General features: G+C 47.4%; 1 protein-coding gene across 1 annotated transcript; it reads right to left on the reverse strand.

The window, feature by feature from the left end:
- Positions 1-991: 991 nt before the first annotated feature.
- Positions 992-27,996, reverse strand: ANKS3 (ankyrin repeat and sterile alpha motif domain containing 3). Its single transcript, XM_065412404.1, has 15 exons — positions 27,824-27,996; positions 27,209-27,407; positions 26,862-26,983; positions 24,977-25,058; positions 22,316-22,451; positions 21,643-21,804; positions 20,030-20,155; positions 19,253-19,374; positions 16,712-16,888; positions 8,093-8,217; positions 7,536-7,677; positions 6,799-6,971; positions 2,833-2,945; positions 1,800-1,883; positions 992-1,074 (listed from the first exon to the last, which is right to left on the reverse strand). Exons 1-15 carry the CDS (start codon positions 27,994-27,996, stop codon positions 992-994), a joined length of 2,019 nt encoding a protein of 672 aa, XP_065268476.1.
- Between the last annotated feature and the right edge of the window lies 1 nt (position 27,997).

Raw genomic sequence — 27,997 nt, forward strand, 5'->3', positions numbered from 1 at the left:
CCAGGAGGGGGAGCTCTCCACAGGCTAGAGCTGCAGAGCCCGCTATGTTCAATCTCCCAGATCCTACAAGGGCTGCAGCTTGGGGCTGTTTGATCCTGTCTCAAAGGGGAGGCCCAGCCCACTGAACTGCAGGACTCTCCCATTTCCAAAGCCCTGGATCTCACCCCACCAGCCACCACTGTGCTGGCCTTTGCTCTGTGTGTCACACGTTTGCTGGGTCAGCCCGCGGGCAGAGACCAAACGGAGGGAACAAGTTACGAGGGGTTGTGGCGGGGAGGGGCATAAGGGAATCTAACTGCTACAGACAAAGGTTGGCTCTGTAAAAATATCAGGCAGCATTAAGTGAAACTGAGGCAGTCTCTCCATGGGCAGCTAGAGGCCAATTAGCCCCGATGCTTCAGCTCTTAACACTCTAACCCTTGGGCAGGGAAAGCAAACCGACTGTGACAAGAACCCGGAGATCAGCCCAGCCGAGGCCGCCTGCCCACTTGACTCCTCGTCCTCCGCCGTCCCCAGCTGGCTGACCCCCCTTCTCCAGGCGCCCGCCTGCCTCCTCGGCGCTCTCAGCAGAGGAGCCGTGCTGGCGGACCAGCCTTGCGCTCGTTCTCCCAGGCACTCAGCTTCCGGGTGGAACCATCACCCGACGTCAGAATTCCTGCAAGGGAGAAGGAGCCACTCAGAGTTCAAGAACCCCCACAGCTCACTGGAAAATTAACCCTTTGCTGGAGGCAGCAGGAACGTCACTGTGAACAGCAGCTCACTGTAGTTCCCATCAGCAACTCTCTAATCAAGGGGCCTACGTGGAAAAGCTGCCACTGATAGCAACCCCTGGGAGTTTGGCAGGGCAGGACAGAGGTGTGTAGGCAGAGCTATGTGGGGAGGGAGCTGGAAGGAGCTGCATGGCTACAGTGCCTCTAGCCAGCCCCTGCTTTAATGGGCATTGACATGGGTCAGTATTTCCCAGCCCCTCCCCACTCACCATCCTGCTTCATTAGGGCTCTGGCCAGCTCTGCTTGCCTTGCTCCGAGGCCTGTAGCCGCGCGAGGTTCTGAGTCACAGAATGCAGGGCATTCCCTAAGGGCATAAGCAAAACCCATTAGCTATCAGCCCAGGGCACCACAAGACAAGGGGCAGGGGAAAGGCTCAGCCAGTAGGGTTGCTGCATTCCTGTCTCTCTCTCCCCCGCACCCTGCCACACTCTGAACCATTGCATCCCTGGCTTCCTGCCACTGGGTCCAGCTTCCACTAGTCAGGAGAATGGGGCACAAACGCTGGAGGCACACAAAGGCAGCTCCTTGGCCACAGAGCTGGAGCAAGGCCAGTGCAAGAGGCCAGCACACCTCACCATGGGCAGATACGCAGGGGATGGAGTACGGAGAGAACAAGGGCTCCCCAGGCTCTGCTCCAGCCGGTTTCTATTGCAGCACAGAGAAAGGCTGCTCCTGTCCTTCATTCTAATGAAGAAGGAGCCACCCTGAGGTGCACAGGAGGGAGGATTTGTACAGCAGAGCAGCTGGAGAAGAGAGTAATTACTCTTGCTGCCTACAGGTGTCAGCGTGGCTCACTAGTACAGCTGGGCCAGATGGCTGTGGGTTCAAGCCCCCACACAAGGATCCAGGGCTGATCTGGCTCTAGTGGGAGAGCCATAGTAAGACGTGTTATGTTTTGCATGGGGCAGGTATCTTTTGCCCACTCTCCAGTTACCACCGGTCTTAGAAACCAAGTGTCCTTTGGTTTATTTCAGAGGGAGTTGGGGATAATCCTAGTGACTTGCCCCCCCGAGACCCTCTCCGCCGTACCCATATCTCCCACACGCTCTTCCAGGAAAGCTGACAGCTCAGGCAGGCTCAGGGACTTCAAGGAAACTGACCCTCCTTCTAGACCTGGGAGATTAAAAGCAGAGAGATTCTCACCAACCATTGCAGCTTCTCCATGGCAGGAGCAGAGAAGCGAGGGCCTGGGGCTCAGTCCCCCTCACAGCCTTCATGCCCACAGCAGCTTGAATTGATTGGTTTTGATTTACTGAGATCTTGTATCAAATGAGTTCCTACAATGAGAATGTGTGACAAGCAGCAAGTTCCCTCTGTCCGCTAATTCCGCAAAAGAGGGCTTGTGCTTGCGTGGCACAGTTAGCTATTTATAAAGCAACCTGGCTTAATGTTTGTGACCTCGTCACCTTAGAGATGCTCAATAGGTCAAATACGAGGAGAATCTCAAGGAAACGGAGCTAGACTTGCTGGATGGTAATTGCCAGGATTTTCTGTTTTGAAGACAAGAAATGAAGATGGACCTCTCATTTCTGCAACCTCCCCAGTGTGCTTCATAAACAGCTGTCAGTGGAGCAGTCGGATCAGTAGCAAATTGCCTGTGACACTCTCAGACAGGCCGACTGGTTTGCACATGTGCATGTTTTCCCAAGAATTCCCTCCCATGCCTAGTTCTTGTCAATGGTGACATCTGCAAGGTCCCCAGCACCTCCTACTTGTCCAGGTGTAAAAATCTTCAAAAGCACCTAAGGGAGTTAGGAACTTACATTCCATTTTCAAAGGTACCGAGGAGCCCAAGTCCCACTGAAAGTCAATGGAATTAGATGCTTTTGAAAACTTTACTCTAAATCTCTCTCATTAACGACAGTTTTTAAAGGATCTGTTTGGTAGCTCAGCCATTTCAGACACCTCATTAGTTTCACCCTCTTCATCTATTAAAGCATCTGCTTTTTCTCTGGTGCCGCTCATACCCCTTTGGCTGCATTCATTCAGTCTGATTGTTTGCTGCCTTATCTTTTCCCTGCAGCCTGGGCCATTCATAGTCACAGCAGCACCTGGCTCTTACCTTCTCCCTCGGGCCATCTGTCCTCACCAGCTCCCAGCCGTGCCTTGGTCTCCAGCATCCTGCCAGTCAGGTGCCCTTGCTTCAGCCGGGAACATAGCTCCGCCTGACAGGCTCTACCAAATGAGACCAAACGCCCATTAGCAAGGCACGTGTACTTCTGGGAAATCACCTGCCAGTGCCCTCCTGTGTCCAGAAATACCTGCCTGGGCAGCCAAGGGATCACATGCTTCTTGGGACTAGCAGTTCACGGGATTATAAACTGCCCTTCCCAGGAATAGGCAGATGTGCCTGAGACAAGAGCCCAGAGTGCCTTCCACAGCAATCCCTGCCCTGTGCACAGAACAGCTGCAGGGGTCAGTGAAAAAGGAGGAGGCAGGGAAAGGTCCAGGCCTGGGTTTCACACAAATGCCCCTCAGGCTGGATCTGGTCCACCTGACATTAAAGCCTGGTCCACACCCAAAGTTACACACTTGTAATTTAGAAATGCAAGCTAAACCAATGCATTTCAAGGTTTAAACCGAAGCAAGAGGGTCCACACACAAAGCTGCACCAGTTTAACATCACACCTTTAGTTAAACCAGTGCAGCTTCAGTGTACAGACAAGCCCGGACTCTGTGAACCTCAACTCTCATTTAAAAAGAGAGAATTTAAGTGTCTTGCCTTGAGATTGTGAAGGAAACCTTCCACATGTGAACTGCTGCTTTCCTGAGTCTGCAGTCAGCTTCTGTGTGGCTCAAAAACTTCTCTCCCCCACAACAGAACTTGGTCCAATAAAAGATATGACCTCCTCCACCTTGTCTCTAATATCCTGGGACCAACATGGCTACAACTACACTGCGGACAATGAAGTTCCTAATAAGTTAGCAATAACTAAATTGTAAGTCACCATACACAGGCCAGATTTTACTCTGGATCTCTGGGCAATCCTGCCATTGCCACCAACACCAGTTCTGCCGTGGATGGAGGGGCACACAGAGTCCTATATTCTGACCCATATGCCACAATGAAAAGTGCAATTGGATCCCTGCACCAAATTAGTCTGAAATCCCTCCTCTAGGCAGACAGCAGCTCCATGCTTCATTAATGGGACAAATCCCAGATCCCTCCACCCACCTTCAAAGAAGCAGAGCCAGCACAGTAATGGCGCAGCATGCAAACAGCTGAAGCACGTCACACATACACATGGTTTTAATAAAGAGACATGGACTGTCAGGGCAAAGATAGCCCCAAACACAGGCTGTCAGAGCCACAAGTCTACAAAACCTTTGGCCAATGGAACTGCCTCCGGGACAGCAACACACATTTTTAGGAAGATTGACCAGAACGGGCAGCATTGTGGGAGCAAGTGAGAATCAGGAGTGAAGTTCACTAGATGCTGATTTGTTTACAGAGGCGAAATCGACTAGTCTCTTTTCACTGTCCACCCTAAATGCAAAGTGTAAAACAAAGTGACACGAAGTGGGGGAGGGAGTAAAGAATTCTCCCCATATTAATAACCTAACCTGTTATTCAGTAATACAGATAAAAATCATTTTCAAAACGTGGGGTTAAGTCGACAATGTCCTTTTTAATCCATAAAAATCGTGCCTGCTTTAAGAAAGGGCTGACTTCTCAGCCAGTAAGTGGTATACAAGGATCTTAGAAAATGATTTACCGTTACAGGTAAAAGTGAAATAGCCACTTAATAGGTAAAACCTCTGATGTCGCACTCCATGTGTTTTATGGAAATATGCTAATGAGTGTGAATATAATGTAACTGGAATATGCTTCATGCAAAAGGTCTCTTGGAAGGTATCATTACAAAGCTTATAATCTACTGAATGTGTTCATCCTATTTGTATGTATGTATCATTCTTGTATCTGAAGGTAGAAAAATGAAGTATTACTCTAAAGTCCTATTGTAACTATGCAAAGTGTGGGCCATTAATAATGGCTTGGAATCTTGATGGTTCCCATTAACCAGGACAATTGGTTGTAAATGGCTCTGTTTACTTGTAAGCCTTCCTGAGTTTGTGTAAGTCAGGCCAGGAAGAATGGAGGCTTGGGGTCCCACAGGACATGTGACCATGTCACCTAGTACTGGAATCCATCTTAAACCTGGTGCTTTTCCATTTAGAAGGAGGGGTGGGGACCCAGAGAGACAAAAGATTCCTGCCTTGTGCCAAAGCCATAAAAGGGGGTGGAACAGGACAAAGGGGGCTGTAGTCATGAGAAATCCTCTAGTTACCACCGGAGCTGGAACTAACGAGAACTGTACCAGGGAAAAGGATTGGGCCCAGACTAGGAAGGAGTCTAGTCAGTGAAAGAAGCTTATTGGAACATCTCTGAGGGTGAGATTTACCTGTATTCAGTTCCTTAATGTATTAGGCTTAGACTTGCGTGTTTTGTTTGATTTTACTTGGTAACTTACTTTGTTCTGTCTGTTATTACTTGGAACCACTTAAATCCTACTTTTTATACTTAATAAAATCCCTTTTGTTTATTAACAAACCCAGATTAAGTGATTAATACCTGTGGGAGCAAACAGCTGTGCATATCTATCAGTGTTATAGAGGGCGGACAATTTATGAGTTTACCCTGTATAAGCTTTATACAGAGTAAAACTGATTTTATTTGGGGTTTGGATCCCATTAGGAACTGGGTGTCTGGGTGCTGGAGATAGGTAACCTGCTGAGTGGTTTTCAGTTAAAGCCTGCAGCTCTGGGGGCGTGGTTCAGACCTGGGTCCGTGTTGCAGCATCTAGTGTGTCTGGCTCAACAAGGCAGGGTTCTGGAGTCGCAAACTGGCAGTGGAAAATGGGCTCAGAGGTAAATTCAGCACATCAGGTGACAGTCCCAAGGGGGGTCTCTGTGACTGAACCCGTCACACCCTCCATCACATTCGTTAGGCAATACATGCTGCTCTGGCGTGTGTGGGTGGCCCTCTACTATGACCACTGCCTCTGCACAGCTGAGCTCTGCAGGCACGCCCCTTCCCCCCTCCTCCGCTTATTTACTGTATGTGCTACATACATGTGAGCACTGTGGCCAACTGCTGGAGAAGTCACTGAACTCCAGCTGCCGCATGCAGAGGTAACACAAGTGCCGTCTGGGAACACTATGATGTTATCTCAAACCAGCCTCCTTTCTCATTTTTCCAGGGGGACCCCTCTGGGACTCCCTCTCTTCACTAAGTCCTCAAAGGCCTACAGCAGGGGTTCTCTCCCCTCTGGCTATGGCAGGCTGGACACCGGTCCCTGGGGAACTCAGTGATGCTGCATCTCCTTTCTCCAGGGGCAAGAGCGTTGCTTCCACCCCTGGAGTGAAGGACAGAGATTTTCTGGTTTTAATCTATTGGCCAACACAGCAGGACCGATGAGCTGAAAGTATCAGCTTAACCCCCAGAGCAGAACCACCACTGAACATGGGATTTTTCAGAAGAACAGAAAAAACAGAGTTGTCCTGCTGGCTAGAGTATCTAGGACAGGTCAATACAGAGTGAAGTGTGAACCTCGTCGCCCCCCCCCCCCCCCCCCCCATGCATCTCACTGGGCAATGCTGTATGATTTAGAGGCTGTGAATTTCATCCTGACCACAGCTGGTGATCAGTGTGAGGCCTGAGTGCCCTTGCAGTGGAGAAGCACTACACTACAGGTTTTAGTGGTGGGAGGGCTCCTGAGCTTTCTTCCCAACTCTGCCACTGACTCCCTAAGTCACTGGGCAAGTAACTTAGCACCTGGTTCCCCCTGGGGTTGAACATTCAGAACTCTAGCTCTGGAAAGCCAGGCCCCTACCCACTGTGCATCTGGAAGGGGCTTCAGTATCTGCTTATCCTGTTGGAATGTCCTCATTTGGGGGAGGATTAGAATGGGGTTCAGATGCTGTGGTGTGACTGTGTGTGGACAGCTCACTAGAAGGGCACCGCCTGCATCCAGACAACGGACACGCTGGGGCGGCCCTGTTTTCCGCTTCCCCTGGAGCAACTTACTTCATTTGCTCTAGCAGGACCCCAGCGTCCCTGGTGATAGCCTGGGCCTCCCGCAGCTGGATCTGGACATCATTCCAAGCCACGTCCCGCTCCATCAAGCAGCTTTCGACCACCGCCCGCAGCTCCTGCTCCTGGGACACCTGGCCCTTCATCACTTCCACTTCCTCGCACCTCTGCAGTGGGGGAGAGCGAGAGAGGAGGGACTGAAAAGGGGGAGTGCTGCACACTGCAATCTCAGACACTTGACTGCTCACGAAACATCCCTGGAGCCTCCTGTTATCACGATCTGGGCGGTTGCAGAGGGCTCTGTATGCACCCACCAAACCCATCCGAGGCCCAGATGCAGGTGGGAAGGAAGTTAGATAAGGTTCCCACACAGGGTCAGCTCTGATCTCAGGGATTCCCCTTCTTTCTATGCAGGAGAGTGGGTTTGCCAAGCTGACAGACATTTCTGCATGGATTTCCCCATTTCAGTATGAGCAGATCCTAACCAGGACGGCAGATATCCCCAGCCCAGCATCCCGGCCAGCTGGGTTTGAACTAAAGACACAGAAGCCTTGTCAGCATGAGAGAGCGAGGGTTAGAGTGTGGCAGAACCTGCAACATGGGGTTACCTAACTTACCCTACCCCTTTGCATCCCTTCCAAACTACCTCAGCTCCCTCCCTTAAGAACCTTTCCCCACCCCCAGGAGGTGCCATAGTAAATATGTGATTGGGTTAGAGCCAGGCTCGTTACCTTGTGCAGCTGAATGGCCATCTCCTGCATTTCCGCCTCCAGCCGATCTGCATAGGCCAGCTCTAGGGCATCGCTGGGAGGCCTGGCATTGCTGTGCCATCGAGCAATGGCAGAGGTCATCTTTCGCTTAGGCCCGAACAGGCTGGTGATACAGCAGGAAGCAGTTAGCAGCAAAACTGCACCAGGACCTTGCTTCAGAGACTCCTGCCCCTTCTTCCACTGAGGCCCATGAAAACCCCAGGCATGAGCAGGAAGGATAATTAGGGACAGCAGAAAACCACAATCCATCTCCTCCAAGGCTCTGCTAACAGCTGCAGGAGAGTTGCAGGCAGGGACTGAATGGGGGGGGGAGGGGGCATGGCTGGAAGACCAGCGCTTGCTGTAGACCAGGATTAAGGCACATTGAGAGATCTGTGAGGGATCCCCAGGCTGGAGGGCAAGACTAAAGGTAGTGGCAGAATCGTGCAAACCTGGAGCGGGGGCTGGAAGAGAGGACTGAACTCTCCTGATCCCTTTGTATGCCCCAGCGAGAAAGGGGCTATTCCGCAGAGACTCACGTGATGCCTATTTCCTTGAGATCACTCTCTGTGAGGGTCAGGAAGATCCGGAGGTCGATGTCCTGCTCCTCAAATACCTGGAGGTACTTCAGACACCCGATCTGCTCCAGGAATGTTGCCAGGTCCTGCGGCCCATCCAAAGCAAAGATGTTTGTACCCACATGAGGAACTGGACCCTCCTGTCTCCTTGAATGAAAGGCTAACAGCCACTTTGGAGGTATCCTAACTTTCTTTGCACTGTTCACTCTCTAAAGCCACAAGCTGTAATGGGGCCTGGCTTGTATTTAGTAGCAGCCAGACACTGTAAAGCTCTTCCTTCAGATTCCCTGCGCTACACTAGGCTGAGGAGAGGATTCCCCAAATAGGGTGACCAGATGTCCCGATTTTATAGGGACAGTCCCGATTTTTGGGTCTCTCTCTTATATAGGCTCCTATTACCCCCCCACTCTGTCCCGGTTTTTCACATTTGCTGTCTGGTCACCCTATCCCCAAACCATCCCTGCAAGCAGGTTAGGTAGGAAAGAACTGTGTCAGGGAGGAAGATTATTCGCCAGGTGAAAGTGTAACTGTTGTAGCCTTATCTGACTATTTTGTAAGAGTGCCTTTGGCTAAAATCCACCTTAAATGGAAGGGATTTGATGGCACCATGGTTGTGGGAGCAAAGAATACAATTCCTTCAGATCTTTTAATAGGGAATGATTTTAAAGCTTTGTGCAGACAGGTTAATATCATGAAACTGTCTATTAGGGGCAATGATTTGCCTATGGAGGGTTTCTTCAAATGTTTGTCTGAGGAAGATGGCTGTTTGTCTGTACAGAAAAACAGGTTATATGTGAATGAAGTTTCTGAATATCTGTCTATCTCAGAAGTGAATCTGGAATTAGATAAAGCAGAGAGAAAAATCATTCATCAGGAAAATGTTTCTCTAGAGCAGATTAAAGTTGATGATCAGGTTGAAGCCCTAATTGAGGAAGAAGGGGGTACATTCTTGGTGAATGAAGTTTGTAAAAGCGAGCCTAGACAAGGTAACAGTAATTTGCTTAAAGTAGCTCAGTATGAGCCACTGTCTGTAAAAAGCAGAAGTTTGTCTGTTGGGAGCGACATCTTTCTTGTTAAGGAAGCTGTCTCACTCTCCAAGCAATTGTCCGTGTACAGCCATGCATGCTGGGACAAAGGAAAAAAATTCTCCAATTGTTTGTCTGTTTTGAGCAACGGTAGCATGCCTGCTAAGGAACAGTGTGTATCTAGCTCTTCTCTGTCTGTAAAGGAGACAGAAGAAGCCTGTCAGCCTAGGATGGTTGAAAATGTATCAGTCTTCTCAGAGCTGATTCTGGATTTAACTGAAGCCTAGGATGGAAATGTTCCTAAGTTTGTGTCTGCTAGGGATAATGACATTGTAATCAGGTTGCATCCAGTTAATGTCATAATTGAGTCCCAGGAACCAGATGATTCTGGTGCTTCTATTTTGCCTGTTGCTAGTGTGTTGCTGGGTAAAGATATGACAATCTTGTCTAATTAGGTTGATATCATAGCCAGGGCACAAGGAAAGCATAAACGTGATTTGACTATGTTACCCACTGACAGTGTAGAAACTTGTAAGGAGGAGGAAATGATTCCTAATCTTGTGCCTGTTGTCAGCCAGGAGAGCTGCAAAGGGAAAGGGAATTATTCTAACCTTTTAATTATGGAGTCTAGCAGCTTGGCTGAAAGGGGGTTGTGTAAAAACCCTCCTGATGGGCCAGAGGTGATTCTGGATGTCAGTGAAACTCAGAAGGAATTTGGTGATTTGTCTGTTGTGCCAAAGTCGGTTCTGGACATAAATAAAGCTCAGAAAGAATCTGTTGCAGTTCATAATATTGCAGGAGGGAAGGAATTTCTTAGTGATGTCTTTGAAGTCAATAGCTGTACCTAGTGGGGGTGAAAAGGAACTACTTCCATTGACTCTTAATGGGCCATTGCTGGTAGTAAAGAGTTTGTCTTCTGAGAAAAGTGTGTTGGTGACTAATAGCCTTGGGCCTTGGCTACACTTGGGAATTCACAGCGCTGCCGCGGCAGCGCTGTGAAGCACGAGTGTAGTTGCGCCGCCAGCGCTGCGAGAGCTCTCTCGCAGCGCTGTATGTACTCCACCTCTCCGAGAGGAGTAACTTGCAGCGCTGCGAGCGAGCGTGCAGCGCTGCAGGCGCTGATTACACTGCTCTACAGCCAAAATGCTTCTGAAATAAATGTAGTCAAACTTTACTAATTCTGGGTCACTGAGAACGAAAATGATGCTTAAAATTGTTGATTGGCTCTAGTTTTCAAGATATGCTATTGGGTCAGTATATACGACCCTTGACTTGGGAATGGCGGAGGATAAGTGAGTTATAAAGGGAAGGGATCTCAATTGAAACCAGAAATGACTAAAATACATCTTTGACTGGATCTATGAATAAATCTATGACTGGGTTTGGACAGTACTTGCTTTTTAGGCAAAACAATGAATGATGCAATCTGAAGCTGGTATTGCGTCATACATGATATGAATTGCATCATGTTATTCCTAGAAGTCCTGGATGATGCAATCATAACAAAGCTTACATCACTCTGCTGAACAAATTGCCCTATATCAGCTCTAGAAATTATACAGTGTCGTGCTCTCTTATTTGTCAGTGTTTGATTTTGCAAAGGGACACATTTCTGTTTAGCCAAAGTGAGCAGAGATGCCTCGTACTTGTGTGAACAGTGCAGATAACTTCTGCTATGTTTGTGGTGAAGTGACTTTTGCATCACAAAAGCGCAGTATAACCACTATGGTTAAGAAAGCCTATCACCTTTATTTTGGCTGCAAAATTGGAGATCAGGACAAGAGGTGGGCCCCACACATATGCTGCAACACTTGTGCAACAAATCTTCGCCAGTGGTTGAACAGGAAAAGGAAATCTATGCCTTTTGCAGTGCCAATGATTTGGAGAGAGCCAACAGATCATACCAGCAATTGTTACTTCTGCATGGTGCCTCCAGTTGGGAAAGGTGTGTCAAAGAAGAAAAAGTGGACTGTGCATTATCCAAACATTCCATCAGCTATACGCCCAGTACCCCACGGAGAAGGACTGCCGGTTCCCGATGCACCAGAATCATTCTCACTTGAGTCAGACGAGGAAGAGGAAGAGGATGAAACAGGACCCACATTTTCTCCCATCCTCCTCCTCTGAACCACACCTCATAACACAAGGTGAACTGAATGACCTTGTCAGGGATTTGGAACTACCCAAGAGTAAGGCAGAGCTGTTGGGCTCCAGACTACAGCAGTGGAATCTCCTGGCAGGTGATGTTAGGGTTTCCATGTTCCGTGACCGTCAAAAGGATCTTGTCCCATTCTTCTTCATGGAAGGTGATCTTGTAGCCTGCAACAAAATCGATGGTGTGATGGCAGCCCTCAACATCGTTCACGATCCAGATGAGTGGAGACTGTTCATTGATTCATCGAAGATGAGTCTTAAAGCTGTTTTACTGCATAATGGCAATGTTTTGCCATCAATTCCAGTTGGTCATGCAGTCCATATGAAGGAAACCTATGACAACATGAAACAACTTTTGAGGTGCATAAACTATGACCAACATCAGTGGCAGCTTTGTGGCGATTTGAAGGTTGTTGCTCTCTTGCTTGGTCTGCAGACTGGCTACACAAAGTACTGCTGTTTTCTCTGCGAATGGGATAGTCGTGCAAGAGATTCCCACTACATCAAGAAAGACTGGCCACTCTGACAGTCATTGGAGCCTGGGAGGAAAAGTGTTCAGCATCCACCACTTGTTGAATCAAGGAAGATTTTGTTACCACCCTTACACATCAAGCTGGGTCTGATGAAGAACTTTGTCAAGGCCATTGACAAAACATAAGCAGCTTTCAAGTACCTCCGTGGAAAATTTCCAAGGTTAAGTGAAGCTAAGATAAAGGAAGGTGTCTTTGTTGGTCCTCAGATTCGTGAACTTCTTCGAGATGATGCATTGGACCATGCACTGCGTGGCAAGGAAAAGACGGCATGGAAAGCCTTCCAGTTAGTGGCAATAAATTTTCTCGGAAACAACAAGGCAGACAATTACAGGTTGTTGGTGGAAAACCTCCTCAAGGCATACAAAAGCCTTGGTTGCAACATGTCACTAAAGATACGTTTTTGCACTCTCATCTAGATTTTTTTCCACCGAACTGCGGAGCAGTGAGCGACGAGCACGGCGAGCGATTTCACCAGGACATTGCAACAATGGAGAAATGCTATCAGGGCAAATGGAGCCCATCAATGCTTGCAGACTATTGCTGGACAGTGACAAGAGATGCTCCATTTAATGAATACAAGAGACAAGCCAAGAAGCGCCGAGTAGACACTGAATAGGACTAAACTATGTACAGAATAGTTTTTTGCCTTTTGTTTCATAATAAATTTTATTTATATAACCCTTTTGCTGATTTTTAAAGTGTTACATAAACAGGACAGGTGAAATATTATTATGTAAAGCAACCATAAACACATGAAAAGACCTAGGTTTACAATTTATGATTAAAACTCTACTATCTACACAATATACATAGACATAAAATGTAAAAACTTAAATATCTTAGAAACAGTAGCCAGTTGTTTTAATTGTCATATTTGAATTCAGCACATCAAAATACATAATAAATAGCACATTTTATCTCTGAAGCAGACGACTTTTCAAAAATTGTAGACCAGTGTTACACTGGCGCTTTACAGCGCTGCACTCGGGGGTGGGGGGGGAGGGGGGCGTTTTCACACCCGAGTGCAGCAAGTTGCAGCGCTGTACAGCGCCAGTGTAGCCAAGGCCTAAGTCTTTCAAGTAAAAATGAATCCACTGAATTTGCTTTAGAAAGACCCATTGTGGACAGCTTTGAGAAGATTTCAGATGGTATAAAAACTGTTAGGGAGTATGAACAGCTCTGACCAGCTTGTTAAGGAGACAATGTTGTTGGGACAGGAACGTCTCCACAGTGATTCTTTGAGTAAACAGTCCGTATCTCAGGTTCAGAGGGAAAACTGGATAGCTGAATGTGCAGAGCAGGAGAACAGTTGTGCAGTTGATCTCTTGAGAATACAGGGGATGGCAGCTAAACTCTCATCTCTAGATATTTTGGATACGTCTTGTAGTGTCTTAGTGGACTTGACATCTGATTCAATGCGGAAGCAAAGGTTGGTAATGGAAGGACAAAAGAACCTTGAGTCTAACAGGCTAGTGAAAATGGATGGTATCTCTTTAAGACAGAGTCCAGCCTTGGAATTGGTAAAGGTTAAGAATCTGAAAACTGGTAAACAGGCTAGTGTCTGTGTTAATGCAAATTACCTGACTGACTGGAGGGAAAAAAAAAAAAACTTGCCTCACTCATCTCTAAGATACCAAAACCCTAAGGAAGTGGTTAAACTAAAAGCCTATGTTAAGGAAAACCCTAAAGTAAAGAAAAAGCTAAAAAGACTCAAAAGGGATATTGAACAAGCTGACCTAAAGAATAATGTATCTAAACAAAAGGCTTGGCATGGCAAGGATAATTGTAAATGCACACTTGTGATAGAACTGATGTTATTGCTAATGATTGTAACTAACTTGTTGCTGATACCAAAAACTGTAAAAATGTACAATGTGCATGATCTTGAACATGTTAAGAGTGGTACATACTAGAAACCCTTGTGATTATGCTGTTTGGTTCAATGAGAACACACTTTGTATTAAAAAGCCTAATAATGTTAAGGTTTCACAGCTAATGTCGGTACACAATCCTAAAACTTTCCACAGCAAAAAGACCATTACAAGCTTGAACTGCTGTGCACAAAGGGAAACTGAGGTACAACTCCTCACAGCTTTCATGGCTGAATGCTAGAGTAAGTGCTCTCTGAAGAACATTAATGGCCATGTTAAGTCAACACATAGACCAAACCCTGGAATCACTGAAGTGTTTCACAAAGTATGGACTAAGTTTTTAACTTGGCCCAAAGCATGCATCAATAAATTGGCCTTACAAAGAATTCAATGTAAACACCGCTCATATCAATGTTGGAAGGTCCTTAGGGTGTATCCAGGAGCTCTAGTTTCTCCCTTCCACACCACTCTCACGTTGGGGGTGTGACACATGACCAGAAAGAGTTAAGCATCCTGCAGGATAACTGACTCAAATTCAATCCTTAAAAACATACAGGGAGATGAAATTTGTGTTTTGTTTTGTTTTTTTAAAAGGTAGAAAATCAACAATGTAATCAAACAGTCCCTGTCTATGCTGTATTCTGTTAATTCAGAGATCAAGAGAACATCTTAACATTTAAATGAACTGTAAACCTAGGATATCGATGTATTCATCTCTCTTTGAAATGTATAGCAAGTCATCTGCGAATGGTGGAAAAACAGGCAATTGCTTTATGTTAATCTGTATGAATAATTATCTGCAATGCTTAGAAAATGAGTTTATTGTTCGCCGAGGGACTGAGCTGTCACAAGAGGACCTGAAACTGTATAAAAAATGGCTTGGATCCTGATCCTGTCATCTCAGATCTGCTTGAGGCGTCATGCAGCGGAAGCCTAAGCCATAAGGACTGAGATCCCAGTGCTGACTGGACCACCCTGAATACAAATATTGGACTATAACCTATGGACTATTTCTGAAAGAACTCTCTGCATCTACAAAGCTCACCATCTACGCTATGAATCTGAATCTCAAAGCTGACTTGTGTCTGTATGTATACTGATCTTTTAACCAATTCTCTCTCCTTTTGTTAATAAATGTTAGTTTAATTAGTAAGAATTGGCTGTAAGCATGTATTTGGGAAAGGTCTGGAATATTCATTAACCTGGGAGGTAATGCGTCTGATCCTTTGGGATTGGTAGAACCTTTTATATATGATGAATAAGATTTTCAGAAATCCTCATCATACCTGATTTGGGTATCTAGGTGGAGGCCTGAGGCTGGGTTACTTTAAGGGAAATGTGTTGTTGGCTTCTGGGCAACCAGTGAGGTAATACAGAAGCTATTGTGCGCTTGGTTGGTAACTCTAAGTATTGGAATATCCACCAGCTTTGGGGACTGTCTGCCCCATTCTTTGCAGTTCATCCTAATTGAGTGACTTCAGCTGGCTCCCCTGGGATTCCGGTCACAGTGGCGTAGTTGGCAGGATACACATTACCACAGGTTAACTGGGTTTTTGGATCAGAACCACATGCTTGTCAAAAATTAATTTTGATATTGGAGAGTTTAAGGGTTAAAAATCAGTTACAATGAGTGAGCCAGGATCATTTGAAGAGCCTGACAGAAAAACCCTTGAAGAATTGTGCTTACAGAGGGGGTTGTCTTTTAAGAAAAAGGCCCCAGAACAAGAACTGAAAAATCTGTTAATGGCCAGTGATAGGGAAGCAGACCCAGTGAAAATGCTTGCAGTGAGAAACCAGCAGCAACTAGAACATGAACAAAAGTGGATAGATCTTCGATTGCAGGAAAAGCAAAAGATAACTGATATGGAAAAAGAAGCCCATTTAAGGCTTATGGAGTGGCTGGCTGCTGAGGAGAAGGCTCACCAGATGCAACAGGAATCTGCCAGACTTCAGCTCCAAGTCTTGAAACAGCAGAAAAAGATGCCACAGTCTGGAGATCCATCCCCTCATGACAACAAAAACTGGAAAGGATTTGTCCCATTTACAAAGATACTGAGGACATAGAAATTCCTCTATCTACCTTTGAGCATCTGTGTGAAATTCACCATATCCCAGAGGTACATTGTATGCCTGTCCTGCTAACCAGATTGATAGGGAAAGCCAGGAAACTGTTAATGAAATGGGTATGGATGAAGTTTTGAATTATGTAAAATATAAAGATACCGTGTTAATGACATATACCATAAATACCCCTGATTGAATCTTAAGGGCGGGGGAGGAGGGGCGCTGCTGGGGGGAGCCTGCGGCACCAGCAGCCAGGGAGGAGCCACGGGGGGCCAGCAACTGCTCTGGCTGCCCCCGGGACCGCTTCTCAGGAGATCCCTGGGGCAGCCGCATTGGCTGCTGCTTGAGCGGTCCCCAGGGCCAGCTGCCAGGGGCCTCTAGAGCTGCAGCCGGTGTGGCTGGCCCCAGGGCTGAGGCTGCTCCAGCAGCGGCTGGTGCAACTGGCTGCGGGGCCGCCCGAGCGGATGGCTGCAGAGCCACTCCAGCAGTGGCTAGTGTGGCTGTCCCCAGGGCTAGCTGCTTGAGTGGCCCTGGGGTCAGCCACTGCAGAAGTCATGGAGGTCGCATCTGCTTTGGTAATTACACTGGGCTGGGAGGACAGCTTAAGGAGCCAAGGTTAGAAGCACTGGGGTGCAGTGATCAGGAATGCTCCATCAGAGCAATAGCGATGCCTGAACAGGAGTTTCACTGCAAAAGCAGCCTCTCCATTTTAAGAGTATTAGAATGAGCTGCAGGGGTTCAGCGTCGAAGTCCACTCGGGGATGGGGGTTGGGGTGGGAGAGGCAGCATTGCTTCCTTATCTGAGAAAGCCAAATGACCAGGCTGGAGTCCTGGGGCAGCGTTCTCTTTGAGGGATCTACAATAGCTTTGCACTGACACACGTTCTCACCCCATCACGGACATGAGTTTTCTGTTCTCCTTTGCAGCTCTTACCTGGGGTCCTGTGTAGGTGGTGGCCTCTGGGTTAGGGAGCGTACAGTGCTGACTAGACACCCCAGCTTTGCCTGGGCTCTGAGACCACTGGCTGTCACTGTTGCTGTACCGGGTCTTGATCTTCACGTAGCTTTTAGCCTGTTTCCGACTAGAGAGCTTTTCCGCATGGTCAGAGTCCTGGAGAGACAGAAGGGGCCTGTTTAATGGCACAGGGTCAACTTGCCGAGTCACCAGAATCACCACAGGGAACCGCATGGGTGTGGAACATGGGGAAGCTCTCAGCTACTTCAGTCCCAGGCTCTGAGTCTGGGCAAGCTCATTGTAGGCACTGGGGTGGGAACAGAATACTCTGTCTTAGCCACATTCCCCAATAGGAGACTGTTTCCTAAATGGAGCAGAGGCCCGGAAGTGTGGGTGGTAAAGACTAAGCAATCACTTGTTAAAGAGGACTTCCAGGGTGAAGTCCTGAGCAAAGAGCAACTTGCAGGGACTCCAGTCTCAGAGAGACAAGCAAAGGAGAGGATTCCCCAATCCACCACGCCGAGGGTTTTAGGTAGGACGGAAATGTGTCAGGCCGGATTAAAATTCTTATCTGGACTGTAAGCTCCTTGGGGCAGAGCCTGTCTTTGTTCTGTTTTTGTACAGCACCTAGCACAATGGGGTCCAGGGTCATAAGCAGGCTCCTAGGTGCTACCACCACACAAACAGTAATAAAACCTGCTCTGATAATTACACTGGGCTGGGAGGAAAGTTTAAGGAGCCAAGGTTAGAAGCACTGGGGTCTGGAGTGATCAGGAACGTTCCATCAGAGCAATAGCGATGCCTGAGCAGGAGTTTCACTGTAAAAGCAGCCTCTCCATTTTAAGAGTATTAGAACGAGCTGCAGAGGTTTGGCATCAAAGCCGAATGGGGGAGGGGGAAGGAGCAGCATTGCTTCCTTATCTGAGAAAGCCAAATGACCAGGCTGGAGTCCAGGGCAGTGTTCTCTTCGATGGATCTCCAGAATGCTGCACTACGATAGAGAGGCCTTGTTTTGGAGGTAATCCTTGGAGTGCCAGCACCACAAAGCAGCCATCATGTACCGCATTCTTTCAAGCCCAGAGAAACATTGACCCCGCTGACTAGCAGAAGGATAGCGTGTAGTTATTCCTGTGAGCAACAGCTCAGGGAACCGGGGAGCCTTCCTAGTGCCCAACAATGTCATACCCATCCAGCACACCTACACCAAATCCAGAACCTGGTCTAAGAATGCAAGTGGTTACTCGAACCACTGAGTAACTTACATAGATTCCAAGTCCAGACTTCCTCCCCATATTCCAACCTGTAGAAGCCAGGATCACCTTAGAAGCAGTGGTGCCATCCTACTTCAACAAATCCAAGTGACCTGATCCAGTCATCTGGCCAAATTCCTTCAACGGTTATCAAATGCTAGGGTATGGGAGACTTCCCTTCTAGATTGTGGGTTACGGACAGGGCCGCACGCGAGCAGAGCAAGGGCTCAGGGATTGGGGAAAGAATGGACTTTAAAACCATGGTGAACGTTAGGGCTCACCATGGAAGGACACAGACATCACCAGCTAGAGCCCAGCATAGTGCAGGGAGGGGAGTCTGCTTCAGAAAACAAGCCAGCCTGCTTGCACCTGTCAGGATGCTGTCGACCACAAAGTGGCTATTTATACTGCCTTGGGGCTAAATGATCATGGAAAGGGTTTCATCTCAGGACAAGAATTTGCTGTTTGTATTCACTGTCCCCCTGTTTGTAAGAGGCTCCAAGAAAGCTCCTGAATCAAACGGTCACATGGTCTGAGCCTTCTCTGGTGGGGAGGGCAGTGAATGCCTGGGACAAGGGAAAGTCCTGTGATTGGAGAGTTACTGATCTACCCATCGGGAAACCACTCTGCAGGGAGGGTGCTCAGATACTCGGATCAGTGTCAAATGGGACAACTTCCCGTCCCCTAACACAGTGGCTGTCAACCTTTCCAGACTACTGTACCCCTTTCAGGAGTCTGATTTGTCTTGCATACCCCAAGTTTCACCTCACTTAAAAACTACTTGCTTACAAAACCAGATAAAAATACCCAAGTGTCACAGCACGCTGTTACTGAAAAACGTCTTACTTTCTCATTTTTACCATATAATTATAAAATAAATTGATTGGAATATAATTATACTTATATTTCAGTGTATAGTATATAGAGCAGTACAAACAAGTCATTGTTTGTATGAAATTTTAGTTTATACTGACTTCGCTAGTACTTTTTATGTAGCCTGTTGTAAAACTAGGCAAATATCTAGATGAGTTGATGTACCCCCTGGAAGACCTCTGCATACCCCAGGGGTACACCTACCCCTGGTTGAGAACCACTGCCTTAAGACATTTAAACAGAGTTTACAGCTTTCCTTCTACCCTGGAGGTTCTCCCCTCCTGTCCCTGGATCCTACAGTCTCACGGCAGATGTAAAGTCATGGCCAGTGGCTGGCATATTTGTGAGTTCCCATGTTCCACCAACAGCAGTGACCAAGAAGAAACAAAAGCCCCACCTCATTGCTCTCCAGGGAGCCCTCACTGCTGACCCCCAGGGCTTTGGGCAGACACTCGCTGCTGCTGCTGCTGCTGCTGCTCCTGATGGTGTCCAAGTTGTTGGTGAAGAAAGCATTCTCTTCTGGAGGGGAGCAGAAAGGAAAACAATGAGTTCCTGCTTCTTCTCCTTGATCTTCTCACCTCACGTAGACATCCAGCCTGAGTCTGCGTGCAGCAGCTGCTCAGATTAGGGAGGTTACTCTGAGGAGTGAGTGGAGAGTATCATGTCTGGAACAGGGGCACCCGTCCTTCCCCATACCACTGCCAGTGGGTGTCAGGTAGTTTCAGTGCAATGCATTGGTGGACAGATTTATAGCCATTTAGTATCACTGACTGCAGTAATGGGTAACAGGTGTATGTTTTAGGGCGTGGGGTTACCAGCTAATCTGTGTTCTTGTCCCTAAGCACCCAGGAGAGGTCTCCCAATGTCCTTGACATAAGGCCAGTGCAGATTGATGGCACTCATTTTCCTTCTACCCCTCTCTCCCCCTTCCATCATGGCACTTCACTCTCCTCTGGGATGGCAGGACGGAATCTATGCCACTCCAACACAGGACGCCTGTGCACTGACGGGGTGCCCCCTTTCTTGCTTGAATCTCGGGCAAAATGCTTTCCTAGGAGCTCTTCAGACCTAAGGGGTGGGGAGATGAGAAAGGAAACGTGCAAGCCCTGAAGCAGTTCTCCATCCCAGGTCACTCACACTGGAAGCTAGACCCCCCTCTGAGTCCATGCCCTACCCCTGCTGCTGCTACTTTCCACGTCTTGCTCGTTGATTGGAGAGGTGACATCCCGGAACCGGAGATCCTCCCCTTCAAAGCTGCCATTGTCACTGAACGTAACGTAGCCCTGCAGAGGGACCTGCTCTGTGTGCAAAGAGATGAGAATGGAAGTTACCAGACAGGCTGCAGTATGGGGAGCAGCAGCTGCCGGCAAGCGTCCAGGGATCTGAAGACAATCAGGGGAAGAAATCACATTGTAAAATAACCAGCTTCCATTCCCCCTTTGAACGACAAATAAAATTACCAGGAATGTGGAAGCCTAATAGCTTCTTTTGCATGCAAGATCAACGCTGGTCACAGACCATGCTCTAGCCAGATGCCTGTATCTAAGGCCTGGTCTACACTACCCGCCGGAATCGGCGGGTAGAAATCGACCTCTCGGGGATCGATTTATCGCGTCCCGACAATCGATCCCCGAATCGACGCTCTTACTCCACCAGCGAAGGTGGGAGTAAGAGCCGTCGACGGGAAGCCGCGGAGGTCGATTTTGCCGCCGTCCTCACAGCGGGGTAAGTCGGCTGCGATACGTCGAATTCAGCTACGCTATTCGCGTAGCTGAATTTGCGTATCTTAAATCGACCCCCCCCTGTAGTGTAGATGTAGCCTAAGAGGATCGCACATAACCAGCCTTGCAGCAGACGCACCTCCAGCTTACTGAGCTTGGAGTATTTCCTCCCTTCCCCGAGTTTCTGGGTCAGCACACAGGCAGCACCCTGTGAAGTTCTGCAGCTGGTGGTTTGAGCATTTCAATACAGTCACCTCCCAGTAGTAGCATCAGGCTACACCAATAGGAAGTACCAGGCAGTAGCAGGTTTCCTAACTAGCCCGAACAACATTAAAATAAAGTCAGTTCAAGCTTAAGGGAATCTGAGGGTTGGTATTTTTTCTTCAATACAAATCAATATTCTTGGCCATCCAAGATAACCAGGTAGCTGGCTAGACTCACTGGTCATCACCACTCTGCGCCATGCATCCAACACAGGGCAAAGCTCATTCCCGCCCTATATTTAGACAAGCCCATCACATTCATCAAGGGGTTAATGTTTAAACCCAGCTGATGTTTCTCCCTGCCCATCGCATGGCCGACCTCACCAATTTCCACTGCAACAGGAAGTGTTTCCCAGTGCTCAGGCAGATACAGGTCACCTTGCCCTGAAGCTGGGAGATTAGTTTAATCATTCCTGCTGTTTGGCCTGTCTTGAATCCCCCGACACTCCTGCTGGTGTGTAAATGGCTCTGTGATTCCTGAGTCTATCTTGGGAAGGGAAGAGGGGCCAATCTCAAGAGCCAGACAGCAAACAGAGATTGAGATGATGCTGAAGGACATTCTCAGCTGGTAAGTAAAAAATTCATGCCTATCATGGATCAGCTGGGAGATGGTTTTTAGAGCTGGCTTTCAGCCCCTGGAATGATGGGTGTTTGCTCAGTGCTGGCAGCTGTAGGAGCCATGCAGGAAGGCCCAATCTAAAGAAGCAGGGAAGTGCTGGCACCGGAGTAACAGCAAAGCAGTACTGTGGCACCCCTGAGATCACGAAGGAGCCTCGTGGTTAGATTCCCCGACCCACACTCACCACAGCGAGACTGCTTCTTCCCTGCAATTCCGACAGCTGTTATCTTAGCCAAAGCCTGGGGCCCCTCATGGATACTGGGGCCCTTGGTCTTACGGACTGGTCTCTGTCTTTGGGGAGTGGAGCACGATTCATCCGAGGAGCTCAGATCTTCACAGTATTTTCCTGTTGTCCAAGCACAGACCGTTAGCTGCACAGTACCTCCAGCTACACCTCTACCCCGATATAACGCTGTCCTCGGGAGCCAAAAAAAAAAAAATCTTACTGCGTTATAGGTGAAACCGCGTTATATCGAACTTGCTTTGATCCACCGGAGTGCGCAGCCCCGCCCCCCCGGAGCACTGCTTTACCGCGTTATATCCAAATTCATGTTATATCGGGGTAGAGGTGTACTTATATCCTTGATTTGCTACTGGCCCTTTAAAAGCAGTGGGAAAAACAGTGAAACAAATCAAAGGGTGAGCAAACAATGGTTGACTGGAGCAGAAGCTTTGCCAGGCACACCTCGCACCAGCAAGGGCTACCATCCAGGACTCCACTGCTGTTTAAAGGAGAGGGATTTCCAGCAGACACCTGAAGTATCACTCCCACTCAATCACTGCACTATAAAACAGCAACAGCCTCTTCTCCAAGCACCTTCCCTTAACGTGCACATACAGGGAGGTGTCTCAGTTACCTGGGCCCCTGCAGAAGACTTTGGGCATGGGGGCTGCATGTAGATCCATCAGCCCCACGATCTTCATGTGTCCATACTTCATGGCCAGAGTCCGTGCCGTGGCTCCCGTGTTCTCTCTCACATCCACCTTCACGCCCTGTGGGAAGGCAATGCATACTTCTGGCGTGCGTGTTCTGAATGGACACCGCACACACAATTCAAGAGAACCAAAGAACTTTCATATTCCATCAAGATCTCCCTCTTCTTGTCTGCCTTTTTAATGGAAGTGTAAGGCTCCTTGAGATCCATGGATAAATTCCCTGAGTCTCTTCTCAATGCTACTGCGCCTAATGATTTGCTGTCTGCTCTCTCATCACAATAGCCCAATGTCTCACTTTTCTGCATCACCACCAGAATCTTGCTTGATCTGCTGCCGATTATTTCTTCATTGCTTCATCTTTCTGAACAAACTCACTATGCAAATTACATTTAAATTTTATAAAGGGGCTCACTGTGGTTAGAAGCCAAGAGGACTGAATATTCAGACATTAGCATGGAGGTGGAAGATGCCTGCTAGACAGAATACACATGCCTACAAGCACTAGATAGGATCTCCTGGGGTGGATCAGATATTAACTGACATCACGCTTTGTCCGAGTCAAAAAGGCTAATAACAAGGGCTGTTTCAATAGTCTGACTTGCCCTGAGTGTCTAGATCATTTCAGGGACAAGTCTACACTACGGCGCTACATCAGCACAGCTGCGCCACTGTAGCATGTCTGGTGAAGACATGCTATGCTGACAGGAGAGTGCTCTCCTATCAGCATAATTACTCCACCTCTGCGAGAGGCAGAAGCTATGCCAGCAGGAGAGCGTCTCCCACTGACAGTGCCAGTGTGGACAGAGCTTAGGTCGCTGTAACTTGCATCGCTCAGGGGAGTGTCTTTTTCACACCTCTGAGCGACGGAAGTTACATCAACTGAAGCGGTAGCGTAGACCAGCCCTCAAACTATTGGGGCATTAATATCATTACCAACACTTATATCAATATTCCAGAAGCCTGTCAGGACGGTAGCCCCACAGGCTTAGTTCTGCCTGCCTCAGAGTTTCAAATCCAAAAAAATAGGGACAATCCTGCTCAGGTTAGAGAGTCATTGAACAAATTGCTCCTCCTCTCCTAGGATGGACAGAAAGAGGAGAGTAGGCACAATTCGTTCCACGATTGTTTCATCTGAGCGAGGATTCAGACAGACGTTTGCATGGGAACATGGCAGCACAGGCTGTGTTCTTTAGTCTGTGAGCTGGAGAGCAGCACAGCACAGCATGTCCAGCAATGAAAACAAACAGTGCCCTTGGCGCATGGTGCAACAGAGCATGGCTTCACTTCTAAGGCAAGCGACACTGTAGAGGGAAGGGGGAAATTTCCTCACCATGGTGTCTAACAAGAGGAGCTAATTTTATTTAACAGTTATTTTACACACACTCTGGTTCTGCGACTGCTCCTACTAGAACCATTCTCACGGTGTATTTTGAGAGCTCTTCTTCACTGCTGATTTTTGGTCTCAAGGCAGTGAGATTGGGGGTCTCTCGTCTCCTCTGTCAATAAGCATTGAAGCCTAATTAGCCATATTGTTGAGAAAGCCCCAACTTCTGCCCCACCCCCATCCTTGGAATGACAGCTTTCTAGTTCCTGAGAAAAACAGCTGAGATAGGAGATCATCATTACATGCTCTCAAAGTGTCTTGGGCTAATTCTATGGAGGGGGCATGAGGAAGGGCAGAGATTTTGAACTTGACCTGATAGTCTGTGGGGAACCAGCGTATGAGCAGACCGCTAGGATGCTGCTGCATTTTGGAAAAACTGAAGCTTCTATCAAATTTGAAGTGCTTATTCCTAGGCATAGCAAGGTGCAGCAACCTAGTCTGGAACTTATGTAGTGTAAGTCATCACGGCCCGGTCACAATCCCCTGGGCTGGGGCTCCAACTCCTAGCCAATCTCAGGTAAAAAAAGCTTTTTTGCTAAAAGCTACAGCTAGCTAACACTCCCGCAGCAGCAGGGTGTCCAGAAGGAACCAACGCTGCTGACCACAAGATCCCTGGCTACATTTGTTGGATGTGTCCAATGAAACACCTATTGCAAGGAGAAAAAAACAACAGAGACCACCTCTGGAAAGCAGAGATGGAAATTTTGCCCTGGAAATGGGCTAGTGTTTTAATAGATTAGACCATGAGGGAAAGGGTGAGGCACATAGTGAGTCAGAAATAGGCTGTGGGAATTTGGAAGTTATTTTGGGTTTCTTTAGCAACAAAATATGTATTAGAAAGGAGAGAAAAAGGAGCATTTCATCCCCTTTGGAAAAATCCAATTACACTTAAGGAAAGACCAGAGATTCTATGCTGTAAACATACAGGGGCTGTTAGGGGAAGACACATGCTGTGGAGAGAGGTTAGTTTGGATTTGGGATCTCTCTGCTTTATTAAATAACAGATGTATAGGCATTCAACCCCCCAAAACAACTCAATGAGGCTGTGACCTACCACCAGAGGGGACTTGTAATGGAGAGCAACAGCCTGGAAATATAACCCTTTGGAAGGCCTGATCTCTCAAATCCTGTGTTCTCCTGATGTTAAGTCTGGACCCTAAAGATTCTAGGGTTTATTTAGAATAGGGAAGACACTTACATGATTGAGAAGATACTGGACAATTATCTCATGGCCAGAGGCAGCTGCTTCCATCAGAGGTGTATATCCATACACAGGCTCCCTGGGTAAGAGAGAAAAAGCTCATGTAGGTTGGACTCAGGACAGGTGAAATTAAAGATATAATATGGTTTGCTGGTCACACACAGAAAAAGAACCAAAGAGCAAATCTCGCCCATTGAAGGCTGAAGCAGAACCCACACCCCAGCTTGCCAAGCCTTCGCAAAAGATCTCAATTTCCAGGGCTTGTCAAACTGGTCCCTTTAACCAGCACAAAAAGTTAAATTGAATTCATTACCAAATGAATTCATGAAGCCATGTATTACTCAAGAAGGCACATCCACTAAAATGTCATTTTAATCCAGGGGTTCTCAAACTGGGGGTCAGGACCCCTCAGGGGGTCGCGAGGGTTATTACATAGGAGGTCACGAGCTGTCAGCCTCCACCCCAAAGCCCGCTTTGCCTCCAGCATTTATAATAGTGTTAAATATATAAAAAAGTGTTTATTGTTTATAAGGGGGGGGTCTCACTCAGAGGATTGCTATGTGAAAGGGGTACAGTACAAAAGTTTGAGAACCACTATTTTAATCCCTCTATCCCAGGCAGGACGGGGCCAACATTATAGCATGTCCCACCAGGGCACCTCCAGCTGAAACCCACCACTCTTTCACCAATGTAGTTAGCAGGAAAGGCAATTCCAGGAGGGGGTCAAATCCTGTCAGACACATCCCTGTTTCTGTCTTGCACACCACATTCTCTGCTTTGGCTGTATTTAATATGCATTTTCTACATACGTGAATTCTGAACTGTGTTTGTTTGCTGGGGATAAACTTCAAGCTACGCTTGATCCTTGGTATGCAAAAGAAGTTTTTCAGAACTCTGAGGAAGATGAGCTGATGTTCAACTGAACACTAATGTCCTACCCTATATGCTGTCCAAAGCCAATAGACAACTAGTACTATGTTATATAAGGGCCTGGAAGGATCTTTTTCCTGTGACACGGCTCTTTGTGTATCACACAATTTAGTCACTGATGATGTTGCAAATAGGACAGAAATTCAAGAACGTACATATTTATTGCAATAAATATTTTATGCATTTACATAACAAGCATTTCTTCCCATGGAAAAATTAAGGAAACAGGGTTATGATCAGAAAGATTTTACTGTTCTGGGTCCTGCAAAGCCACCGTAACTAGGGAAGGAGAGTCAGCTATTCTGCTTCAAGTAGTAAGATTGTCAATGGAGTTTCAGGGCTAGATCCTTGGCAGGTATAAACTGGTTTAGCTCCACTGACTTCAGAGCTACACTGACTTCCACCAATAAGTATCTGGGGTTTTCAGTTTTGGAAATCAATATCATTAGACATTAACAAAATAGAAACAGCACGACCAACATATGCCATAGCAGGTTGTTTGATGTGCATGCTACCAATGGCAGGTTCTTAGAAGCATAGGCATGGGAAGCCAGCCAATGTGTTAAGCGACCATGCATGAGCACCGACTGAGTTATACTGGGTCGGCAGCAGAGTGCAACTGAGGTCAGGAGCAAGCTGTAATGCCCTTTCACTTTCACAGAGATCAGCCAAAACAGAACCTCATTTCACGTGATGTTGGTTTAAATGTGGCACCGTGGGCAGACTCCAATCCTCAGTTTACATGGCACTATGATCACTACATTAACTCCAAGGCCCACAGGGATAATGGATTACATCTTATATCCTTAAACTGCAAGGGAAAAGGAGGGGACAGAATGTATTTTCTTCCTTTATGCTCTGAGCACTTCTTATGCTAATGTGCTCTTTTTGCATTGGAAATCATGTGGAAATCCTTGAGACAGAAAAGAAATACCAGATCTTTTTCTCTTACTTGCAGTTGGCGTTCGCCCCATTGTCCAGTAAGAATTTGACCATCTGCTGGTGTCCAGCACTGGTGCAGTGGAAGAGGGCAGTCCAGCCATGAATGTCCTTCATCTCCAGTTCTGCGCCTTGCTTCAAGAGAACAGAGAACGTTCTTTACTGCAGCATCCCTCCTGCGTCTGTTAGCCATTGCCCTCTGAGCTGTGATTCTGAGAAAGTTTGAATCCCTGTCAGGAAGCTGAATTTACAGCAGCACACTGAGCTTACGGTTCTCTGTCAGAACTGCTGGAGGATTCCACTCCTCAGGCATTTCAATTTTGCAACAGCAGCTTTTCCTAGCCATTCCTGAACACCCACCTGGAGGAGGAAGTAGGCAACGCTCTCATTGCCACAACTGGAGGCCAGCATAAGTGGGGTCTGCCCTTCCGGCGTCGGGACGTTCACATTCACTCCCGCCTCCAGCAGCAGATGCACGATGGTATCATGCCCGATGTAGGAGGCGTACATCAGCGGGGTCCAGCCACCACAGTTTCTCTTATTTAAATCCAGTTCCCCACTTTAAAAAAAAAAAAAAAAAAAAGTAAGTAAAAAGAAATCAGCTGAACCAATACTAAAGCTGGTCACAGCTGCAGCACAGACTCTTGTAGTCAAAATCATCTTTTTTACCTTTGTAGTTAAAATGAAAACAGTGTTAAAAACAAGTCAGGCACTGGAGCCTTGCTACACTGTGGCTCCCCATTAGCTCTAACTCCAGTTCAGCTGAATCAGTGGGAATTTGGGGGGGTGAATTTCCCCATCCCAAACATGGCCCACAAATCACTTTACACTGAGCAAATGATCCGATACCACTGAAGTTCACTGACAAAGGGTCATTGTCCTAGTGCAGCCTGACCCTGTACTGCTGTCATTTCAAAATATAATCAGCATAAGTAACAACAAAGCTGTGTTAGTCACACTCTGCTCATTCCTTACCGCTGAATACACTCCTGCACCACCTCATACTGGCCAATGGAGGACGCTGTGTGTAGGTCCAGTGGAACATCCAGCTCTTCTCGACAGATCATCTGGCCTACCCCATGCCACATGGACAGGCTGCGGTTCAGGAGCTCCGATTCGCTGGCTTCATCACTCAGCTCTGACATCATG

The sequence above is a fragment of the Emys orbicularis genome, chromosome 10 (assembly GCF_028017835.1).
Source record: "Emys orbicularis isolate rEmyOrb1 chromosome 10, rEmyOrb1.hap1, whole genome shotgun sequence".
Lineage (NCBI taxonomy): Eukaryota > Metazoa > Chordata > Testudines > Emydidae > Emys > Emys orbicularis.

Excerpts from the sequence above, each read along its gene's own strand:
- ANKS3 (XM_065412404.1), bottom strand. The coding sequence starts at position 27,996 with ATGATGTCAGAGCTGAGTGATGAAGCCAGCGAATCGGAGCTCCTGAAC. Across the intron at positions 19,375-20,029 it reads GGAAAGTAGCAGCAGCAGGG|AAGAGAATGCTTTCTTCACC; the intron begins GTAGGGCATGGA and ends GCTCCCCTCCAG. Across the intron at positions 16,889-19,252 it reads GCTCCCTGGAGAGCAATGAG|GACTCTGACCATGCGGAAAA; the intron begins GTGGGGCTTTTG and ends CTGTCTCTCCAG.